The sequence below is a fragment of the Dasypus novemcinctus genome, chromosome 15 (genome assembly GCF_030445035.2).
Source record: "Dasypus novemcinctus isolate mDasNov1 chromosome 15, mDasNov1.1.hap2, whole genome shotgun sequence".
NCBI lineage: Eukaryota > Metazoa > Chordata > Mammalia > Cingulata > Dasypodidae > Dasypus > Dasypus novemcinctus.
This window is the reverse complement of record NC_080687.1, coordinates 103,170,160-103,191,807: the sequence shown is the minus strand read 5'-3', so window position 1 is coordinate 103,191,807 and position 21,648 is coordinate 103,170,160. Positions and strand designations below refer to the sequence as shown.

Sequence of the window (21,648 nt, the reverse complement as noted above, 5' to 3'; positions counted from 1 at the left end):
CCTCCTTGTGAAGGCAGGCTCAGCCACACGCTGCAGAGCACTGCCAGCCCACAGGCACGGCGGAAAGCTGACTCAGCAAGGTGACGCAACAAAAAAGGGAGACAAGTAAAAACACAGAAGAGAACACAGTGAATGGACACAGAGAGCAGACAGCAAGCAAGCCACAAAGTAGGAGGAGAAATAAAATAAGATAAAGACAGACACCGAAGAACACACAGAGAATAAGCAGAGAGAGCAGACAGCACGCAAAAAGCCACAAGGGGGCAGATAATAAAAAATAAAATTAAAATAGCTGTGGTAAAAAGAGCTATGGCAAGAGGCCGGCAGGAGATGGCAAGGCCTGAATGAAGGCTGCAGAGAGAGGATAAGGGGTGGAAAGGCAAATCAACAGATGAGTGGCCTTCAGGACACGCGTGGGGTGTGGTGGGCAGGCGGGTGGTACAGGTGCCTACTAGCATGCCAGTGACGTTATTTTCTATAATGTCTTCACATCTACTGAAAACAAACAGGACTTACGGGATGGCATCGTAAAAAACAAAAAACCTAGTGCAGAACACCATCAAAACACTTGATTTGTAGTCTTATCAAAGAACATGAGGCCTTACTGCCTTTTTTTTAATGAACCTTTTTTTGTCTACTGCCTTAAGAGGGACTTCTACTGTCACCAAGAGGGGTCCCATGAAGAGCAGATGCAGCTCAGTGGCTGAGCACCTGCTTCCCATGTACTTGGGTTCAACCCCAGGTACTTACCCAAAAACAGAAACAAAAAAAGAGTGGTCCTGGAGAAGGGGTGTAGCTCAGTGGGAAGAAAAAAAAGAATGTGACCCTGAGCACATAACATAGGTTGTGGTAGAGAAAGAGCCTATTCCACAATGCTTTTAGCTGCATGCCTAGGGCGACTAGGCTCAAGCACAAGTATGGTCTTTGGGGAAAAAAAGAATAGGGCGCTTACCTCTCCGTCAGCTGCCAGAGCCATTGAATGATGTGAGCCACAAGCTACTTCCACCACTTGCTTGATCAAGAGATTGGTGCAGATCTGGACGGGAGCAATGCCGGGATTGGTGGTCCCATTCCCAAGCTGGCTGTACCCGTTGTGGCCCCAGGCGTACACAACTCCATCTGCACGAGACAGCCACGTGGCAACAATCAGCTCCAAGGAAACGGCAAGCCTGGTCCTTTCTTCCCCCAACACTGCACTTGTTTTCTAATGCTTGTTTCTCTCCAACTGCCCCCTCCTCTCTATACAGTAACCACAGACTGGGAGTGGGGAAGAAGATTGGATGAGAGAGCAGGGGAGGCAGATCCCAAACCTTTAAGGAAAGGACGTGGTGCCGACAGAAAGAGGACCAGCTTGGGGTCAGAAGTCAAAGTTCGTTATCTACCAAAATGAGACCTCCTGGACTCTTGGGTCATCGCAACAGTTTCTGTGTCAAGTACCAAGCAAAGGGCCAAAGACATGAGAAAGATCATCACAGATTTTACCACAATGAATTTACCAAATACCATGCCCTGGGAAACACCTGGAGAGCGTGTGTGTGCAGGGGAAAGCGCTCCTCTCGAGCAGACAGTGTGGAGCCGTGAATTCTGGCTGCACTTCTGTCACTGGCCTGCTCTTTTAGAGATCTGGTAGAGGTAACTTCTGTTGATCCTCTCTTGAAGTACTGCTTTGGGCACTCCCCTACCCCCAGCAAACCTGAGTATTGAGAGCCGGTCTCCCCGAGTTACACCCTCTCTCATGCTTTTCCCACAGTAATGAAAGACCCTGACCTCTTAAGGACAACACAGACTAGGGACAGTGGGGGTCCAGGAGCAAGAGCAGAAACCCAAGGCTTCTGGAGGCTGGCTCTGACGGTAGTCCCCAGGCACCCAGGGAAGGCCTGATGTCAAACAGACGCGACTGATTACAGACCACACCGAGTTAGGGCCCCCTCCCCAGCATAAACCAGAGCATCACAGGAGCTGTTCCCTAGTACAGAAATCATGACAGAAACCATAAAGGGGAAATTTCATCCTAAGAAAACCAAAGACTGAAAGGGAGCAAGAGTATAAAACTTTAAAAAGTGATGCCTGATGTCATGTTAAAGTTAGATCAGGTAGAAGACATGTCCACAATCTATGAGTGTTTCAACTCTTGAAAGACAGAGAAATAGACTTGAACAGATGGAAATGCATCTTTGGAGGAGACAAACTGACTTAAAAGTTCATTGGGGGAAGAAACTGAGCTCCCGCCTACCACACGGGAGGTCCCAGGTTCAGTTCCTGGTGCCTCCTAAAGAAGACGAACAAGAGAGTGAGCGGACACATCGGCTGATAGCGCGAACTGACACAACAAGATGATGCAACAAAGAGACACAAGGAGGAAAACACAACTGGAGACTCAATAAAGCAGGGAGGCACCTCCCTCCCTCATGGGAAGGCCCTGGTTCGGTTCCAGTGCCTCCTAAAAAAAAGAAGAAATGCACACAATGAACAGACACAGCAAGTGCAAACAACAGGGGGTGGGGGCAGAAATAAATAAATAAATAAATCTTAAAACAATAGTTTATAAAGGGCGCCAGTAAGAGGATTAAGACTCACCCTAGGTCCCACCTTAACTGAAGTAATCTAACCAAAAACCTTACTTACAACAGGCTTACACCCACAGGAATGGATTAGCTTTAAGAACGTGATTTTTCTGAGGTCTGTAGAGTTTTTTTTTATTTTTAAATTTTAGTTTTTAAAAGATATTTAGATTACATAAATGTTACATAAAAAAATAGGGGGTTCCCATATGCCCTGCTGCCCACACTGCCCACATTTACCCACATTAACAACTTCCTTCATTAGTGTGGTACATTCATTGCAACTGATGAACACATTTTGGAGCATTGCCACTAAACATGGATTATAGTTTACATTGTAGCTTACACTCTCTCCCAAACAATTCTGAGGTTGTATAGCTTTAAATCATCAAAAATACCAAATGCATATTGTCCTTCAAAATATTCACCAGGTGGGGTAGATGTTCAGTTTAATAATATGGCACTGATGAAAATATTCCCAAAACACCCCTTAAAAATACTCCACAAGCTGGCAAAGCAGGGAGAATCGAATACACGTTTTTTATCTTCACTCCCTCCCCAAATCCTACTGAGATAATAATGAAAGGGGAGGGGAGCCATAAACACTCAAGAATAAGGGACACATTAGAGAAGAAAAGAGAGCACAAGAGATGTTAACAGAATTTTGGAAGATGGCAAGCGGCTGGGTGTAGTGACCGACGAAGCATACCAGGATATCTGACACCCAAGTCTGCCCAAGGGAAAGCCACTGGGAAGCCAACCCAGGCCCAGAACCCCAGGAAGGCCCAGGGATTGGAGGGACCAGAGACACAGGATTTGCAAGTGCAGGGCCCAGCTAAAACTGGGAGCAGTTAGATCATACCTGGTGTGTACAGATGTGCTCAAAGAAGGCTGACTACTCTACAGAAGAGTTGGGACATGTATTTACAATTAGATACACAGAAAAGTAATTAAATGAGAACAACCTGAGGCAATTATTAGCTGCAGGAAAACAAACAGTTATTCATGAAAGGAGATGGCTCAGCTATGAGCAATGTGTATATAGTCTTAATAATAAACACTGAATAAATACTGAGTAAATAATAAACACTTAAATAAAAATTGAATACTGATTTAGTAAAAATGGTGAAACCACTATATTGAAAGAATAAAGTGAAGGAAAGTAGGAAAAGAGAACTAAATTTCATCTACTATTACAGAAAGTCCAAGGAAAACAATCTTAAAATTGGAAATTCGGAAACAGCAGTATAAAGATGTTATTTTAAAATAAGACTACATATAAGAAGAAACATCTGAAAAAGTTAAAAGTTCCTTCGGAAGAGCAGTTCCTAAGAATGAAAAGGGGTAAGGCAAAGGAATCATTTTCATTAAAAGCCTTACACTATTTGATGACTCAAAGCAAGTATTAAGCCATTTTAAAATTTTGTTTATAATACATATAAAATACACATGAGTATACTACACACATATGAAACAACTTATAGTATCCTTAATATATATTGTATAAAACTTATAAAGGGAAACGGACTTTGGCCCAGTGGTTAGGGCGTCCGTCTACCACATGGGAGGTCCGCGGTTCAAACCCCGGGCCTCCTTGACCCGTGTGGAGCTGGCCCATGAGCAGTGCTGATGCGCGCAAGGAGTGCCCTGCCACGCAAGGGTGTCCCCCGCGTGGGGGAGCCCCTCGCGCAAGGAGTGCACCCGTGAGGAAAGCCGCCCAGCGTGAAAAGAAAGTGCAGCCTGCCCAGGAATGGCACCGCCCACACTTCCCGTGCCGCTGACAACAACAGAAGCGGACAAAGAAACAAGACGCAGCAAATAGACAGCAAGAACAGACAACCAGGGGAGGGGGGGAATTAAATAAATAAATAAATCTTTTTAAAAAAAAAACAAAGGAAAAAAAACTTATAAAAATTAAAATTGAGTAACAAAACAACACTCCCACAAAAAATTCAGTTATTTATTTTTATTTATAGTTTAACTGTAACATTCAGGATATTCAAAACTGTATTATCTGGACTCTGAAAATAATTCCAAAATAAAAAAAAGAATTAGTTTCCTAGGATCATCACTTTGAAGATGACCAAGAATTTGAATGTATATATTTTAGAGTATTTGCTTTTAAAAACTGCCTCAGCATTCTGTATTTGGATCTTTAAAAATATAAGAAATTAATGACTAGTGAAAACAGAAACATGTTAGAAAAAAATTAAATCCTAAGGTTGCAATGGATGACGGGATGAATCAGTCGGTAACGCAGTAACGGTCTGAAAGGGTCGGTGTGATACCAGACAGCACGATGACACAATGCGGAAGTGAGACAACCATCTCATTATGCTCAACGCCAGATAAATTCTATTATCTGATCATTTCTCACAGCTTCAGAAAGATGCAGAGAACTTGGAGTGGATTCAGATACGAATAAAGACAATGAAAATGCCAGATGCTAAAACCAAGGGAGCTGTGACTCCCTAGTCTAGAGATGGAAAGCTGGGGAAGCATGCTGCCTCCCAAAGCCATTCTTGAGGGTCCCCCAACAAAAGCTGAGGACCTGTACCAAAGAGAGAGCAAAGTCTAATGTGCCTTAAAAGAGAAGGGAAAATTTAAATTATATACAACAAACTTTCAAAGTGCGAATAAATTACCAAAGAAAAATGCCTCATCTCCTTTGTGGGCCAGGGGTGGTAGAGAAAAAAAGCAGAAACATCTGTTTGCTTGTATCCCCTATTCTTTCCATGACGGCATCATCATGAACACAGGGAATAAACTAAGATTTCTCTCATCTTCAAGATGCAGAAACTGCCTGAAGGGAGGAAAACCAGTACTTCAGTATCACCTGTGTTTGTAGAAATTATATCAGAGAACACTTGAAAGCTGCCCTGCTACCACAAATCCACTGAAAAATTAGGCTGGAAAGGACCACTTACCCTCTTTGCCACATCTAATCTTCTATAACTTTACATACATAGTCTAAAACCTCAGAAGATGGTCTAATTTGGAAAACACCCTATGGCTGTTCCCGAGTTAGCCTATACTTTCTTTTTACCTGCTTTGTGTACTGCCCCTCAGAAATGAAGAAACAAAACAAAATTCAAATTAATGATCTGCTACAGGCCTACCTCCTCTTAGTGTGCAATCAACTGCTCAACTGCCCACCACGTGCACAGTGAGATATGTCATCGCTTTACCTTCAGTGCTGAGAAGAACATGGGGTCCACTCCCGTAACTGAGGCTTTTAATCTTCTTTCCACATAAAGCTTCTAGCTTTTTGGGTACAAGGGTACTCTGATTATCTCCAGTTCCTAAACAGTTACTGTAGTTCAGTCCAAATACAAAGACCTAGGAAACAAATAGTTTTGTCTGAGGAGCTTGGCTTGAAGTTATATTAAAGACGCCATTCTCCACTCTGAAAATAGACACTCAATTCACATTTGATAGTATGATAGGTAGGAAGACACTGTTGAGACAAGGCTGTTAAGAAAAATCTCCATCTCTGCTGACATTATATCAGTTTTCGGACCATTTGGCTCTACTATGAAACACAAAGAGTAATAGAAGGTAGAAGGTGTTAAATCAAGAAGCTGAAAAGAGACACTATATGAAAGGCAAAGTTTTCCTGAATTTCAGCTTCCTTTTATCGTCCACTGTTCTCAGTCTTTAAAGGGCCTGCTTTAAAGCCCAAACCCCAAAATAAACCTTATAACTAAATTCCAGGCTTTGAGAGATTCTTACCTCATCATTATCAGTAACATACAGAGCTTCGTTGGCAGAGGTGCCAAAGACGCACGCTTTCCGAATCGAGGCGACTTCTTGAGGGGAGAGCAGAGTGAAGATGGGCCACTTTCCCACATCCACCATGGCTCTAGGTTCAAGCAATTCCTGTCAATAAGGTGACATCTCTGCTGTAAAAAACAGGAAGGATTCCGGGAGGAAAATAACCATTAAACCAACTAAAAAAGACACTATTTGTAAAAGCTAACAAAAGTTAATTCCATACTAAATTAGTGACCTTTGGTTAAACGGCTCACTGTGTGTCTGCCAGTTGTGAGTCAGTGCTCGCCTGTTACAATCATGCCTGTATGCAGTCAGAGAGCAGGGCACGGAGAGAAGACACGCTCACAGGGTGAAACCAGGGTCTCTTCTCATGTCCCCCGCTCCCCTCCAGGAGAGTGAGATAAAATTAAAGGTTACCAAAGGATTGGATCCAAGACGGTTAATTCTCAAATAGGAATCTGTACATACAGACATGTGCTAAGTATGTCTCTGTCACGCATGAAAGTCGGAATCATGATGTCTACCTCCCCGCTCTCCCAGGACACACTGAAACTCCCTCGATCCCAGGGGAAGATTGCTGCCACACAGCGCCACCGTTACTGATGGGAATGTGCCATCCTTCAAATAGGACAGAAAAATATTAGGAAGCACTAGCTTAAGACTTATTGGATGAAACCATAAAAGAAAGTACTATATTTCCTAAATATGGATAGTCCATATTTCATTTAATATTGAGAAAAATGACCATATGAACAAAGATAAGACAATTCACCCTACCTGGTGTTGAGCTGGGGATGGTAGCTGGCAAGCAAGTCACAATTAGTCTAAATAGCAACGATAAAAGGTAGGGGGATATATAAATGCCCATATATAGCTCTGGACTTTTCATCATTGGTGAAAGGAGTTTTAGGCAAAGAATCCTGGTCACAGCTCCAGTTCTTCTAGGGTTAAAAAGTATTTCTAGAAATTCCCCGGGCTGCACAAGCACAAAACTCAGGTGCTCCAAGGGAACTTCCGCTCTGGTTTCACCTCTGGAAACTGAAATAGAAGCAGCTGGAATACCACTGGGGCTACCACTGGGGCTTCCTAATGAGGGACAGAAGGCTCGGAGTTCCCTCCTGCTCAGCCTTAGATCTCTGAAACCGGCCAAGAGAGGCAGGCTTAAGGAGAGGTCTCTCTGGCTCCGGCCACACTGGTACCTGTAGAGAGCCTCTCAGCTTGGGTATTCTTAGCCAAGGCCTCCGTTTCCTCCACGCAGAGGGATTTTTCCCACCAGCACCACTGACGACAAGGGTCAGGCCTGCCGTCAGGTCAGCCTCAGGTCGTGCCCCCCAGCCAATAACAAACCCCCAGGTCAGGCTGTTCCCTCCCCCACGGCGAGAGCCTTGGATAACAACTTGAAGGTTCTGACAAGTATGCGTGGATGTGCGTTTTGGTGGGGACAGGTAAAGGGCCTGCGGGAGGGTACATATGTGATACATGAACATGGCAAAAAAAGTTTGTTTCCAGTGCTATGAAAGGGTATAGGAAAGTAAGCCTGTTTACCATCCCTCCCTGACTCACTCTCCTCAAAGACAATCACTGTTATTAGCTATTTGTGTTTCCTGCCAGAGGAAGGAAATATAAGTATCATATGTACGTGTGTAAATACACTTAAAAACACACAGTTTGAAGCTTTTCCTCCCACTCAACAGTACATCTTGGAAAGCATTCTAAGAGTGCACGTAGGTCTACGGCACTGCTTTCCAAAAGCACTGCAGCATTCTATTACATGGATTTAACCATTCACCTGTTTTTTGTTTTTAAAGATTTATTTATTTATTTCTCTCCCCGTTCCCCCCCATGCCGGTTGTCTGTTCTCTGTGTCTATTTGCTGCGTGTTCTTTGTCTGCTTCTGTTGTCAGCGGCACGGGAATCTGTGTTTGTTCGTCATCTTGTTGTGTCAGCTCTCCATGTGGGCAGCGCCATTCCTGGGCAGGCTGCACTTTCTTTCACACTGGGCGGCTCTCCTTATGGGGTGCACTCCTTGCACGTGAGGCTCCCCTACGCAGTGGACACCCCTGCATGGCAGGGCACTCCTTGCGCGCATCAGCACTGCGCATGGGCCAGCTGCACACGGGTCCACAGACCTCCCATGTGGTAGATGGACGCTTTAACCACTGGGCCAAGTCCACTTCCCCATTCACCTGATTTTTACCATGAGCCATTTAAGTCGTTTCCAGTCTTTTGCTAACATAAATAATGCTGCACTGGATGCCCATGTATGTATTAGACATATAATATACATAAATTTTATTGCAGTAACCTATATTTAACATGAAGTTTGCCACATTTTAACCATTTTTACACATGAAATTCAGTTGCATTAATTACATTCACAATGTTTTGCCACCACCATCATTCATTACCAAAATTTGTTCACCAACCCAAAGAGAAACTCTGTATACTCATTAAGTGGTAACTCCCTTTTTGCCTTTTTTTTTTTTTTAAACAAAAACTTCTAAGGTAAACTCCTAGAAATGGAATTGCTGGGTCAAATGCTAACAGCTATTTTAAACTTTAACAGCTATTTCAAACTGTCCTCTAATGAAGTACCACCCACACTCTTGCCACAAAGTGTATTACTTTGAGTCTTGCTTTGTTTAAACCTGCATTTCTCTTACCAGGAGAGAGGCTAAGCATCATTTTCTACAAATTACAGTAACAGCAACAATAACTAACAAGTATTGCACACTCAATCTATTTACAACACTGTTCTAGGAAGCTTTCCATTTATTCATTCATTTAATCCTCACTTTACAGATAAGGAAAGGTAGGCAGAGAGATTGAAAATCCTCACTCGGGCCAGGCAAAAGCAGAGTCCAGCTGTGAACGCAGGCGACCTGGAGATGACGCCGGCGCTCTGACCCATGCGCTCAGGGGGCTAAGAGCCTGTGCAGCATCCCTTTTGTGTGAAGTGCCTATTTTTCCTACTGGACTATTGTTCTTTTTCTTGTTCTTGATGTGTAAGTGTTCTTTGTACGGCAAGCAGATGATCTTAAATGCTTTGGGAAGTAACAGAAAAGATGGCCCCCGAATGGCCAGCCTTGTGTCTCTACAAGACAGATGGGGAAGGAATCCCAAGAAGGCAATCAGTGGGGCAAATGCCTTCGAGCAGGCAGATAAATTTCAAGAAACTCTAGATGTACGTCCTCCCAGAATATGAACTACAGCAAAGCTGATCTTCACATTTTTCAATTTTACATAATATAGAATTAAATTAGTCAAAAATATAAGATTTACCGCCTTTAAAATTACAGCGCAAAGGGTTTTTTTTTTTTTTTAAGATTTATTATTTATTTATTTAATTCCCCTCCCCTCCCCCGGTTGTCTGTTTTCTGTGTCTTTTTGCTGCGTCTTGTTTCTTTGTCCGCTTCTGTTGTCGTCAGCGGCACGGGAAGTGTGGGCGGTGCCATTCCTCGGCAGGCTGCTCCCTCCTTCGCGCTGGGCGGCTCTCCTTATGCGTGGGGCTCCCCTACGCGGGAGACACCCCTGTGTGGCAGGGCGCTCCTTGTGCGCATCAGCACTGCGCAGGGGCCAGCTGCACACGGGTCAAGGAGGCCCGGGGCTTGAACCGCGGGCCTCCCATGTGGTAGACGGATGCCCTAACCACTGGGCCAAAGTCCGTTTCCCCGAAGGGTTATTATTACCATTCAATGGCTCTACCCTAACCTGCTCTTAACTACCTTTAGCTCCTAAACCATCTTACTGTTTATCAAACAATCCCAGAAATATGAATCTTGGTCTTTTTTCTAAAAACTCGGGGAGTGGGTGTCACTGATAAGGTTTCACTCTCAATGTTTTAAAACAAAATTTCCCAGCTGGAAGTTAGTTTAGAACCCATATGATCCAAATGCATAAGCTGAGGCCAGAGATGCAGAGATTTGCCCACAATCACCCAGACAATTAGGGACAGACACCAGCAACCAGTTTCTTGGCTTCAAGTCTGCACTGGCTTCAAGTCCCCCAGCTCAACTTCTTCGTGACTCTGTCCAACCAATTTTCTGACTCAGTACAATTATTCTGAAAGCATTAATCAGTTACAGGCAGGAGCTGCAGGTTTTTTATATATATTCTCTGGATTTTAAGCCTGTGTCAGATCTATGGTTTCCAAATATTTTCTTCCATTCTGTAAGCTGTCTTTTCATTTTCCTTTTTTTTTTTTTAAGATTTATTTTATTTATTTCTCTCCCCTCCTTCCCTCCTCCATTGTCTGCTCCGTGTCCACTCGCTGTGTTCTTCACTGTCCACACTGGGAAACTGCATCTCTTTCTTCTTGCGTCATCTTGCTGCATCAGTTCTCCCTGTGTGTGCGGCACTACTCCTGGTCGGGCTGTGCTTTTTTCATGTGGGGTGGCTCTCCTTACAGGGTGTACTCCTTGTGTGGGGGGCACTCCCATGTGGGGGTGCCCCTGTGTGGCACAGCACTCCTTGAGCACAGCAACACTGCGCATTGGCCAGCTCACCACACAGGTCAGGAGGCCCGGGGTATCGAACCCTGGACCCTCCCAGCCACGTCCACTTCCCAGCCACATCTGCTTCCCTGCCATGTCTGCTTCATTTTCTTGATACTGTCCTTGATGCACAAAAGTTTTAAATTTTGATGCAGTCTAATTTATCTATTTATCTTTTTGTTGCTTTTGTTTTTGGTGTCATATCTAAGAACCCATTGTCAAATTCTAGGTCATGAAGATTTTCCATGTTTTAAGATTTTATGGTTTTAGCTCTTATATTTAGGTCACTGATCCATTTTAAGTCAATTTTTGTATATGGCATGAGGTAGGGGTCCAATTTCATTCTTTTACATATGGATAACAAGTATTCCCAGCACCATTTATAGAAGAGACTATTCTTTCCCTGTTAAATGGCCTTTTTACCCATGTCAAAAGTCAATTTTTTAGTGCTTCATATATAAAAGTACTTTTAAAAAAAGTGTTTCAAAATGCCTCTGCCCAAATGTGCCTGGTTAAGCCTCATGAATGTCATGCATCCCTTCCTTCCTCAACCTCCACCACCGGGCACAGGTTCTGGAGACAAAATGTGGCCTCTGTCCTCAGGGAGCTCCCGACAGTACAGTCACATCCTGGGCTAAAGACTGCTATGGCAGAAAATATGTCTCCATTAGACGATACTCCACCCGGGCAGCTGATGACATAAAGAGGGTATCCTAGAATTCAGACAAGGTTCTCAGAGGTTTCATGGGGGTATTAAAAAACCCACAGGATGTGTTATGTACAGTACAGAATAACACATCAGAGGCTTAACTTAGGCATGTGGTACAGACTCACTAAGGCAGCAGAGCAGAACTGTAAGTATCCCCAAAATTTTCTAATTAACTCAAAATTGCCATCATCACAGAATTAAATATTGTGGTGAGCTGTTTACTCCATTTTCCTGGGGGCAGTACAGCCTTGTTAGTATTAAAACAACCATACTAAATGTCCTACTTCTGTCAGCTTCAAGAATTAGTGTTTGATCTATCACAAAATTATAATGTGTATATACTAGTAATCAAATAACCCAATGCAGGTGGAGTCACTGAAAATTTTAACTAGTCTTTAATCTTTCCACTAAATCCCTTAATTATGAAATAAAGTATTAACAGTTTTCTTCTAATTGTATGGGCTTCATTTTAAAGGAATATAAATATAGCTCTGTTAAACTTCACTCGCATTAGCATTCCAGAGGTTGCAAAGTTATTTAGATGCTTCAAATAGTAAGATGTGGAGTTATTTTATTGACTTAATGAGGAGGCACTGCCAACAGGGGAGGCTCTTCAACTGGCCTGCTCAACCCAGCCATCCTCACAGGCAGGCACCGTGGTGAGTATTTAGCAGTGCTAAATGACGATCCTAAGCATGGTAACCCAGAGCGTTTTCTGACTAGCTACTACGCATTCCCCAAATCGTAATCACCCCAAGGACAGCATCCTGAGAGAAGATGCTAACAGCAGTATAATACGGCTGACCTGTGTGCTTACTTCCAAGTTAAAACCAAACAAGGTTTATGTACCTGAGGTCAGAAAAGGCAAAGTACCCTCAAAGGGTAACATGCTAAACCACTTGGCTCGCCGTATTTTCCTTAGCACTTGAAAATATACCCTGTATCTCCACTGGACTTATTCCGCATCCACTGGTACTACAGATCAATAGCCCATTCCAGGGATGGCTTTTCCTAGCTATTGGCACTGTTCCTCGGAAAACCTGTGGTACAGGAGAAAAGTGTTATTTTGTTTTTCACTGTGAAAGCAAACTGAGTCAGGAGGACAAACACACACCTTCCAATTTTAGAACTCTACATTTAGAACTGGAGAAAAGAAGGAGTGATATAGCAACCAATCTTTTTATTCCTCCAGAGCACAATTATTTTCCCCTCCCCTAGGAACCAAATATTAAGGGAGGGGAGGAGAGGATTTTGTTTTACTGATCTAACAAAAATATATTTGAAGATGTTTACAGAGTTTGAAAAATAACAGGAAAAGGAGAAAAACAGTACAGGAAAACTTTGTTTTTGATGAAATAATGGCCTCAAAGTTAAACAATCCTAGGAATTTAAGGCTGACCCGTAAGCAGGGGCTACCACGCAGACCTCAACCCTCAGCTCTAAACAGAACGCCTTCGGCACACAGGAGACGGATGCCACTGACGTAACTCTACGCTTCTACACCTACCTCCTGCCGACCGAGACCAGAACCGAGTACGAAATCCTCCAGAACTGACTCTCTTCTGGTGTCTGTCTTTGGGCATGAAGTAAACTGGTATCATTCTTTATCATGGAAGCTAACATCTTTACAAGAAATGGGGAGGACACTGAATGCTGGAACAACGCAGTTAAATGGGCTATACATGCTCTTCAGCATACAAGGCACAGCTGGTCACCTCAAATTTGATATTGTGAAACAGCAATGTCAAATTTGCAAAGTGATTTTTTTACTATAAAATATAAAATTAAATTAAAGCACTGATACCTCCCTGAAGATCCCTAATAGAGGTGTCTCTATTTTCATAAGCTGGAGGGGTGATAACTTCAGTTATCAGTCTAAATTGCTTAAGCTGTCTTACAATAGGGATTTATTTATACTTAATGAGCTATTAATAAAGTCGACAGTGTCCCAGAAAAGCAATATTGTATGATATTGTGAATGAAATAATATCATATTTTAACTCTTCTTCTAACACTGGCCTAAAATACCAAGAATGCTGAATGCTGAGTCCATCATAAAGAAAATGCAATCATGGTCTCTACCCTTGAAGAGCTCAGGATCTAATAGAAAGTCATCTGAGTAACTAGAAACCCAGAAAGCAAATGTGAGTGGAATAACTAACCAAAGTATGCAATGCAACATTCAAGTACACAGTCCAGGTGTCATGTGTTATTGTGTACATGAAAAATATATATAAAAAACACCTACAACTATATAAAAATTAGATAAATTAGGAAACTGTTATCTGAAATCCCAGAAACCAAATTCTCAATATTCTAGCAGATTATAAAGTATAAGCATTTCCTTAGATTATCCTGTTTCCTGCAAAAAGTGTTTTTCAGACTGTTCTTCCTTTTTTAAGAATGGCAGTTCCCCATTGAGCACGAAAGTCTTTATAGGATGACGTCTCCATCTCTATTTTTTTACTATGTTTTATTTCAATTCTAGGAAAACGTACAAACAGAAGAGTTCTAGGATTGTAGGTAAACTTAATGAAGTGTTGTGTTGTACATCTATGCTACAACAAAAGCAATTCAAAATGACTTCTCAAGTTACAGAAGATCCAAATGTTACCCTTCACAATTTCCACCATACTATTCTGATGAGCTTTTTGAGCTGAGCAGATGCTAGAGCTCTGATTTAGACACTAAATGTATTCCCCAGGTCCAGCACATGTCTAAGATAGAATGAGGTTCAAATATGCTTAAACAAAAATACATCTTGAAACTATTTCATGCAAACAAGAAGGCAGAGTGAGCTGCTTCAGGGCTCTGTGCTCCCCAAGAAGCTTTGAACCACCACCAAGACCTGGCAGAACACCTTTCTCAGAGCTCCAGAAAACAGCTAAAGAACAGCAGCTTCCCACGTACAAGGCCTGGGTTTACTCCCCAGTACCTCCTAAAAAAAAAAAAAAGAAGTGATCCTCTAGGGGTCCTCCCAAACCCCTCACCAGCTCAGAGCAGAGCCAGCCCAGCTGCCAGTTTGGACCCCAGGTCCCAGTACCAGAGAAGCAGAGTAAGTAAGCCTCATGCACATACTGGTAGCATGTATGTCTGGCCAATTTACCTGGGGGTGGCGTGAGGGACTAAACCATGACTGGTCACACACTCCCCATCCCGGAATTTGCCCTGCTCATGGAAGGCAGCTCACAGAGCTCTCCTACAGAACGCTGTGGGAGAGCGGACAAGTGGCTGCCTAGAGACCAGAGGACACACAGCGCAGGGCCCAGGCCATGAGGAACTGTTGCCTGGTGAAGAGGACACATTCATTCCATGTAAACAGGAATTCCAAGGGCCACACACACACGCCCAAGACAAGACACATGCACAGAAAGGATAAGGGCGGCCCCGATACTTTGGCCTGGAGCTATTCTCTAAACTTACATGTTTAAGTTCTGAAGGAGAGCACTAGCATTGGTCGATCTGCAAAGACTGGGAAAAGTGTTGTTTTTTCCGCTAGGTCATAGCATTCAAAGACAGCTCTGTCATAATACTAGCTACATACAAGCTTAAAGAACAGATGCCTCAAAGTCTAAATTCCAGCAATAACACATTAACTACCAAATGTCCAGGTTTTGATAAGATTACAAAATATACAAAGAATCAGGAAGCAATGGCCAAGGCAAAAAAGAAAATTAAAGCATTTAGAAACCATCACTAAGGAGGAGCAGACTTGGGACATACCAAAGACTTTTAAAAAATGGTCCTAAATGTGCTCAGAGAACTAAAGGAAAACATGGAAAAAAGAATGAAAAGAAATCAGGAAAATGATAGATACATACAAAGAGACTATTTCATCAACAAAGACACATAAATAATAAAACAGAACCAGAGATGAAGACCACAGTAGCAGAAATTTAAAATTCCCAAAGGTGTTCAACAGGAGATGAGAGCTGGAAGAAGAAAGCATCAGTGAACTTGAAGATAAGACGACTGGAATGACGCAGTCTGACGAGCACAAGTTAGAAAGAATAAAGAAAAGTGAACAGAGCCTGAGGAACCTGTGGGACACCATCAGGTATACCAAGTGACATACTGTGGGAGTCCCAGAGGAAGAAAGAGAGGAAGGGCAGAGAGCATATTCCAAGAAATAATGGTGGGGAACTTCCAAAATGTAATGAAAGCCGTGAATATACACGTCCAAGATGCTCAACAAACTCTAAATAGGACAAACTGAAACAGATCCACACTGCAACATATTATAACCAAACTATCTAAAGCCAAAGATAAAAAGAAAATTCTGAAAGCCACAAAAGATAAGCAAGAATAGGAAAGAGGGGCAAGATGGCGTCAGAATACGTGCACCCACATCACTTCTCCTATTAAAAAATGCCTGAGTGAGCTGTTCTCGGAATCCACAAAACAGGAGGCTTCAGGGCATCGATCTGGAAAGAGCAACACAAAAGGAGTGATTGCTTAAGGTAAAACTGTGAGTTTCTGGCACTTTAGGTGGGAGCTGGGGGCGGCTGAGCCCCTCCCTCAGGGCAGGAAGTCACAGCACTCCCTGACCCTTGCCAGTCAGTCAACTGGAAGAGACAAACTCCAAGAGTGGGAGAATTATGGTGAAGGGTGGAGAGGGACCATCCCCTGAGCATGGGTTTTATTGTCTGAACCCCCTTTTTTGAGCTTTGAGGAACATACCAGCTGGTTTGAGGAGAAACCAGGAAGAAGGAAGAGGCGAATGTGCTCAGGTAACCTGATTCGCCCAACCTCCCTGGGATAGGGAAAACTGATCTGGAAAAATGTGGGATCAGGCAGTTAACTAGTCCTGTGCAACTCACCTAAGGGAGGGGGACAGTAGGAAGGGCATAATAGGCTTCCAAGAGCATATTTGGGGTTCCTGGCAAGGTGTGGGTGCTCTCTCTCAAAGAGACTGACAATCATTTTATTCTGTGGTGAGTTAAGTCACCAGGGTCCCATGTGAATTTCAAAAGGGAACTCTCACACAGGCTATTGCTTCCTGCCACCCTGGGACAAAAAGCAGTTAGAAGGAAAAAAAAAAGGGAGGGGGGAAGGCAGGGAGGACAGATTCCTAATCAGCAGTTTATCCAATTGCAAAGAGTCAATCCTGCCCCAGGACTGAAGAGCTAATCAACCCAGCAGAAAGGTTTGGCTCAGTGGAGGAGTTTCAGTCCTGAACACACAAGGTCTCTAGTTTGATTCCCGGCTCCTCTTAGAGTAGTGACCCACTGGAATAAATGATAGTTTAGGACAGGGAAAACATAGACATTATCCTTGTACTAGCTTCTACTGGGTCTCTTATTTTTCCTAAAAAACAAAACAAAACAAAACACATTACTTTTATTATATGATTTAACTTAGTTTACTCACTGAAATGCACTTCAAAATCTGCAGTGAGAAAGCTGCACAGTAATTGATTGAGAAACACCAGCAGCCTGACAAGCTCCACAGGGTCTTAAGAGGGAAGTCTGTTTATTCTTAGTGTTTGGTTGACTCCCTGCTTGTATGTTTGTCTGTTTTTTGTTTTCCTATCTTTCCTTACTCTTTAACCCCACCCCCCAGCTTTTTAATTAGTTACTGCCAGCTTGTTTCTTGTATGCTGTGTTTCCTCTTTCTCAATTTCTTCTTTCCTGTGTGTAGTGATTTTGACTATCAATGCTATCTCTTTTCCCTCCTACATCTTTCTATCTTCTGCCTTCCGTTGTTGCTCTTACATTCCACCTCTCTTTGTTTAGCCCCCAATTTTTCTGGCTTTTTATTTCTAACACTTCTATTCTGTTTTCTATCTTTTATTAACTCTTTCTGTTTTTGTCCTTTCTTTTCTCTTTCCCTCTCTCCTCATCACACTAGCCTTTTAATTCATATTATATTCTTCTCCGTATTCACTTCCCCATTTCATTGTAGGTAGTCCACTTTTTCATTCCTATAACTCTATACTGCTTACATGAGTTTAATATTCATTCTCCTAGGTCTCACAGAGATCCTCTGCTAACTTTTACTATCAATATTACTTTATACTTTTTCTTTTCTTACCTCTTTTGCTTTCCCTCACCCTAATCTTTTTCCTTCTAGGAAACTTAGACAACAACAAGGAAATAGGAGAAGAAGAACAAAGTGTCAAAGAGAAAAATTAACACACAAAAAAAAACAGCAACTAAATAAAACCCGCAACTAGAGGGAGAAGCTAATCAAATGAACAAACCCATCAAGATAAAACGATGACCAGACAGCAACCAAAAATTACAAACCATACCAATAATCAGGAAGACATGGCCCAGTTAAATGAACAAACTAAAAACCAGGAAGAGGAGCAGAACATCGAATAACTAATCAAAGCTGTCCAAACAAATATCATGGACCAACTTAATGAAGTGAAGAAAGAAATTAAGGATATTAAGAAAACACCTGGAGAGCATGCTGAAGAAATTGTAAACATACACAAAAAGATAACAGATATGATGGTGATGAATGGCACAATCCAAGAAATCAAAAAATACACTCTCAGCAAATAACAGCAGATTTGAACAGGCAGAGCAAAGAATTAGTGGTGTGGAAGACAGTACATCTGAAATCAAACAGATAGTAGAATCGATATATTAAAAAGATAGAAAAAAATCCAATAGGGACTTTTGAATGACAACATAAAACACACAAACATAGGCATTATAGGCATTCCAGAAGGAGAAGAGAAGGGAAAGGGGACAGATGGGTGTTGGAGGAAATAATGGTTGAAAACTTCCCAAACCTATTGAGGGAGATGGATGTATAAGTCCAGGAAGCACAGCACACCCCAAACACTATAAATCCCATAGGCCTACTCCAAGATATATACTTGTCAAATTACCAAATGCTCAAGACAACGAGAAAATACTGAAGGCAGCAAGAGAAAAGAGAACCATCACATAGAAGGGAAGCCCAATAAGACAAACTGATTTCTCATCTGAAACCATGGAGGCAAGAAGTCAGTGGTATTACATAGTCAAGACACTGAAAGAAAAAAATCTCCAGCAAAGAATATTCTACCCAGCAAAGCTGGCATTCAAAAATGACGGAGAGTTCAAAATGTTCACAGATAAACAGAAACTAAGAGAATATGTCAATAAGAAACCTGCCCTTCAAGAAATAACTAAAAGGAGTTCTGCAGGTTGAAAGAAAAAAACAGGAGAAGACAGAGTTGGAGGACAGTGTAAGAACAACTAAAAAGACAAAAAAGAGAAATGAAAACAACATATGATCCACAGAAATTCAAGGAAAATATGGCTAATATAAGTAATTCCCTGGGAGTAATGTTAACAGATTAAACTCACCAGCCAAGAGACACAGATTGGCAGAATTGATAAGGAAATATGTCCCATCTATATGCTGTCTACAAGAAACCCACCTTAGATCCAGGGATTCAAGGAGGTTGAAAGTGAATGGCAGAAAACAATCTTACAAGCGAACAATAACCAAAAAAGGGCAGAAGTAGCTATACTAATATCAGACAAAATACACTTTAAATGCAAAACTATTGTGAGAGACAAAGATGGACACTATATATAGTAAAAGTGGTAATTTTTCAAGAAGATCAATCATAACCTAACCAGAGTGCCTCAAAATACATGAGGCAAATACTGGAAAAACTAAGTGGAGGAATAGATGCCTCTACAATTATAGTGGAGGACTTTTATACACCATTATCACCATTAGACAGAACATCTTGACAGAGAATCAATAAAGAAACAAAGACTTTGAATAATATATTAGAGGATCTGAACCTAGTAGACATAAACAGAACACTACAACCAAATACAGCAGGATATACACTCTTCTCAAGTGCACATGAATCATTCTCCAAGACAGACCATATGCTAGGCCACAGAGAAAGTCTCAACGAATTCAGAAAGACTGAAATCATACAGAACAATTTCTCTGATCACAATGGAATGAGGCTGGAAATCTGTAAGGGTCAGAGAATGAGAGTAGGCTCAAAGTTATGGAAGTTAAGCCACACACTCTTAGACAAACAGTGGGTCAAGGAGGAAATCTCAAAAGAAATCAGTAACTACCTTGAAACTAATGAAAATGACAACACAACATATCAAAACTTATGGGATGCAGCAAAAGCTGTACTGAGAGGAAATTCATAGCCATAAATTCATATATTAAAAAAGAAGAGCTAAAATCGAAGACCTAACTGCATACTTGGAAGAATTAGTAAAAAAACAACAACAAACTATCCCCAAGGGAAGAAGAAAGAATGAAATAACAAAGATCAGAGCAGAACTAAATGAAATAGAAAATAAGAAAGCACTAGAAAAAATAAACAAAGAGCTGGTACTTTGAGAAGATCAATAAAATCAGCAAACCTTTAGCTAGACTAACAAAAAAAAAAAAAAAGAGAGAAGATGCAAATACACAAAATAAGAAATGAGAAAGGGGATATCACCACTGACCCAAAATAAAGAGAATATCATAAGAGGACATTTGGAAAAAATATATGACAAGGACAATTTAGAGGAAATGGAAAAATTCCCAGAAACACATAAGCAGCCAACACTGACGAAAGAAGAAACTGATGATCTCAACAAACCAATCACAAGTAAAGAGATAGAATCAGTAATTAAAAATCTCCCAACTAAGAAGAACCCATGGGGGAAGCGGCTGTGGCTCAATCAGATGAGCTCCCGTCTACCATACAGGAGGCCCTCAGTTCGCATCCTGGGGCCTCCTTGTGAAGGCAGGTTCACCCGCAGATGCTGCAGAGTGCCGCCCGGCCCACAGATGCTGCGGAGAGCTGACTCAGCAAAGGTGACAAAACAAAAAGAAGGGGGACAAGCAAGAACACAGAAGAGCTGGCAGTGAATGAAAAGAGAGAGCAGACGGCAAGCAAGCAAGCTGCAGGGCAGGAAGGGAAAATAAATAAATACAGACACAGAAGATGTACACCAAAATGGACACAGAGAGCAGACAGCATGCAAAAAAGTCATAAGGGGTGGGGGATTAAAAAAAAAAAAAGAGCCCAGGGCCAGATGGCTTAACAGGTGAATTCTACCAAACATTCCAGAAAGAACTAAAACCAATCTTGCTTAAACTCTTCCAAAAAACTGAAATAGAAGGAACATTGCCTAACTCACTCTATGATGCCAACATTGCCCTAATACCAAAGCCAAAGATAACACAAGAAAGGAAAATTACAGACCAATCTCTCTAATGAACCTAGATGCTAAAATCCTCAACAAAATACTTGCTAATCGTATTCAGCAACACATCAAATGAATTATACACCATGACCAAGTGGGCTTCATCCCTGGTATGCAAGGACGGTTCAACAACGTAAGAAAATCAATCAATGTAACACACTACATAAACAGATCAAAGAAAAAAACTACATGATCATATCTATAGATGCAGAAAAAGCATTCAACAAAATACAGCATGCTTTCCTGATAAAAACACTGCAAAAGATAGGAATAGAAGGAAACTTTCTGAACATGATAAAGGGTATATATGAAAAACCCACAACTAACATCATATGCAATGGTGAAATCCTAAAATCTTCCACTCTAAAATCAGGAACAAGACAAGGATACCCACTACCACTCCTCCTATTTAACATTATGTTAGAAGTACTTGCTCAAGCACTAAAGCAAGAAACAGAATATAAAAGGCATCCATTTTGGAAAGGAAGAAGTCAAATTTTCACTATTTGCAGGCAACATGACCCTATACATAGAAAACCCTGAGAAATCCACAACAAAGCTTCTAGAACTTATAAATAAGTTCAGTAAAGTCACAGATTATAAGATCAACGTACAAAAATCAGTAGCATTTCTGTATACCAATAATGAGCAATCTGAGGAGAAAATCAAGAAAAAATATCATTTACAATAGTAAATTAAAAGATCAAATACCTAGGAATAAGTTTAAATATGTAAAAGATTTATATACAGAAAACTACACAACACTGTTAAAGAAAATAAAAGATGACTTAAATAAATGGAAGAATATTCCCTTTTCATGGACAGGAAATCTAAATATCATTAAAATGTCTATCCTACCCAAACTGATCTACAGATTTAATGCAATCCCAGCATTTTTTTAATGAACTGGAAAAACTACCATGAAATTT

The 21,648-nt window shown here is 41.5% G+C and overlaps 1 protein-coding gene across 13 annotated transcripts in view; it reads right to left on the bottom strand.

The window, feature by feature from the left end:
* RCBTB1 (RCC1 and BTB domain containing protein 1) overlaps positions 1–21,648 on the bottom strand; it is a 75,164-nt gene that overhangs the window by 22,655 nt on the left and 30,861 nt on the right. For 6 of the 13 annotated variants that reach the window (XM_004472190.4, XM_058276798.1, XM_058276796.2 and 3 more), the window contains 3 exons: positions 6,294–6,460; positions 5,750–5,900; positions 953–1,119 (listed from right to left, as the gene is read on the bottom strand). In XM_004472190.4, the coding sequence (XP_004472247.1) occupies positions 953–1,119; positions 5,750–5,900; positions 6,294–6,419 (444 nt within the window). In that variant the 5' untranslated portion in view covers positions 6,420–6,460. Of the gene's footprint in view, positions 1–952; positions 1,120–5,749; positions 5,901–6,293; positions 6,464–6,570; positions 6,721–21,648 lie in introns of those variants that run through there. The other 7 variants (XM_004472192.5, XM_058276801.1, XM_004472195.5 and 4 more) reach the window with 3 other exon arrangements.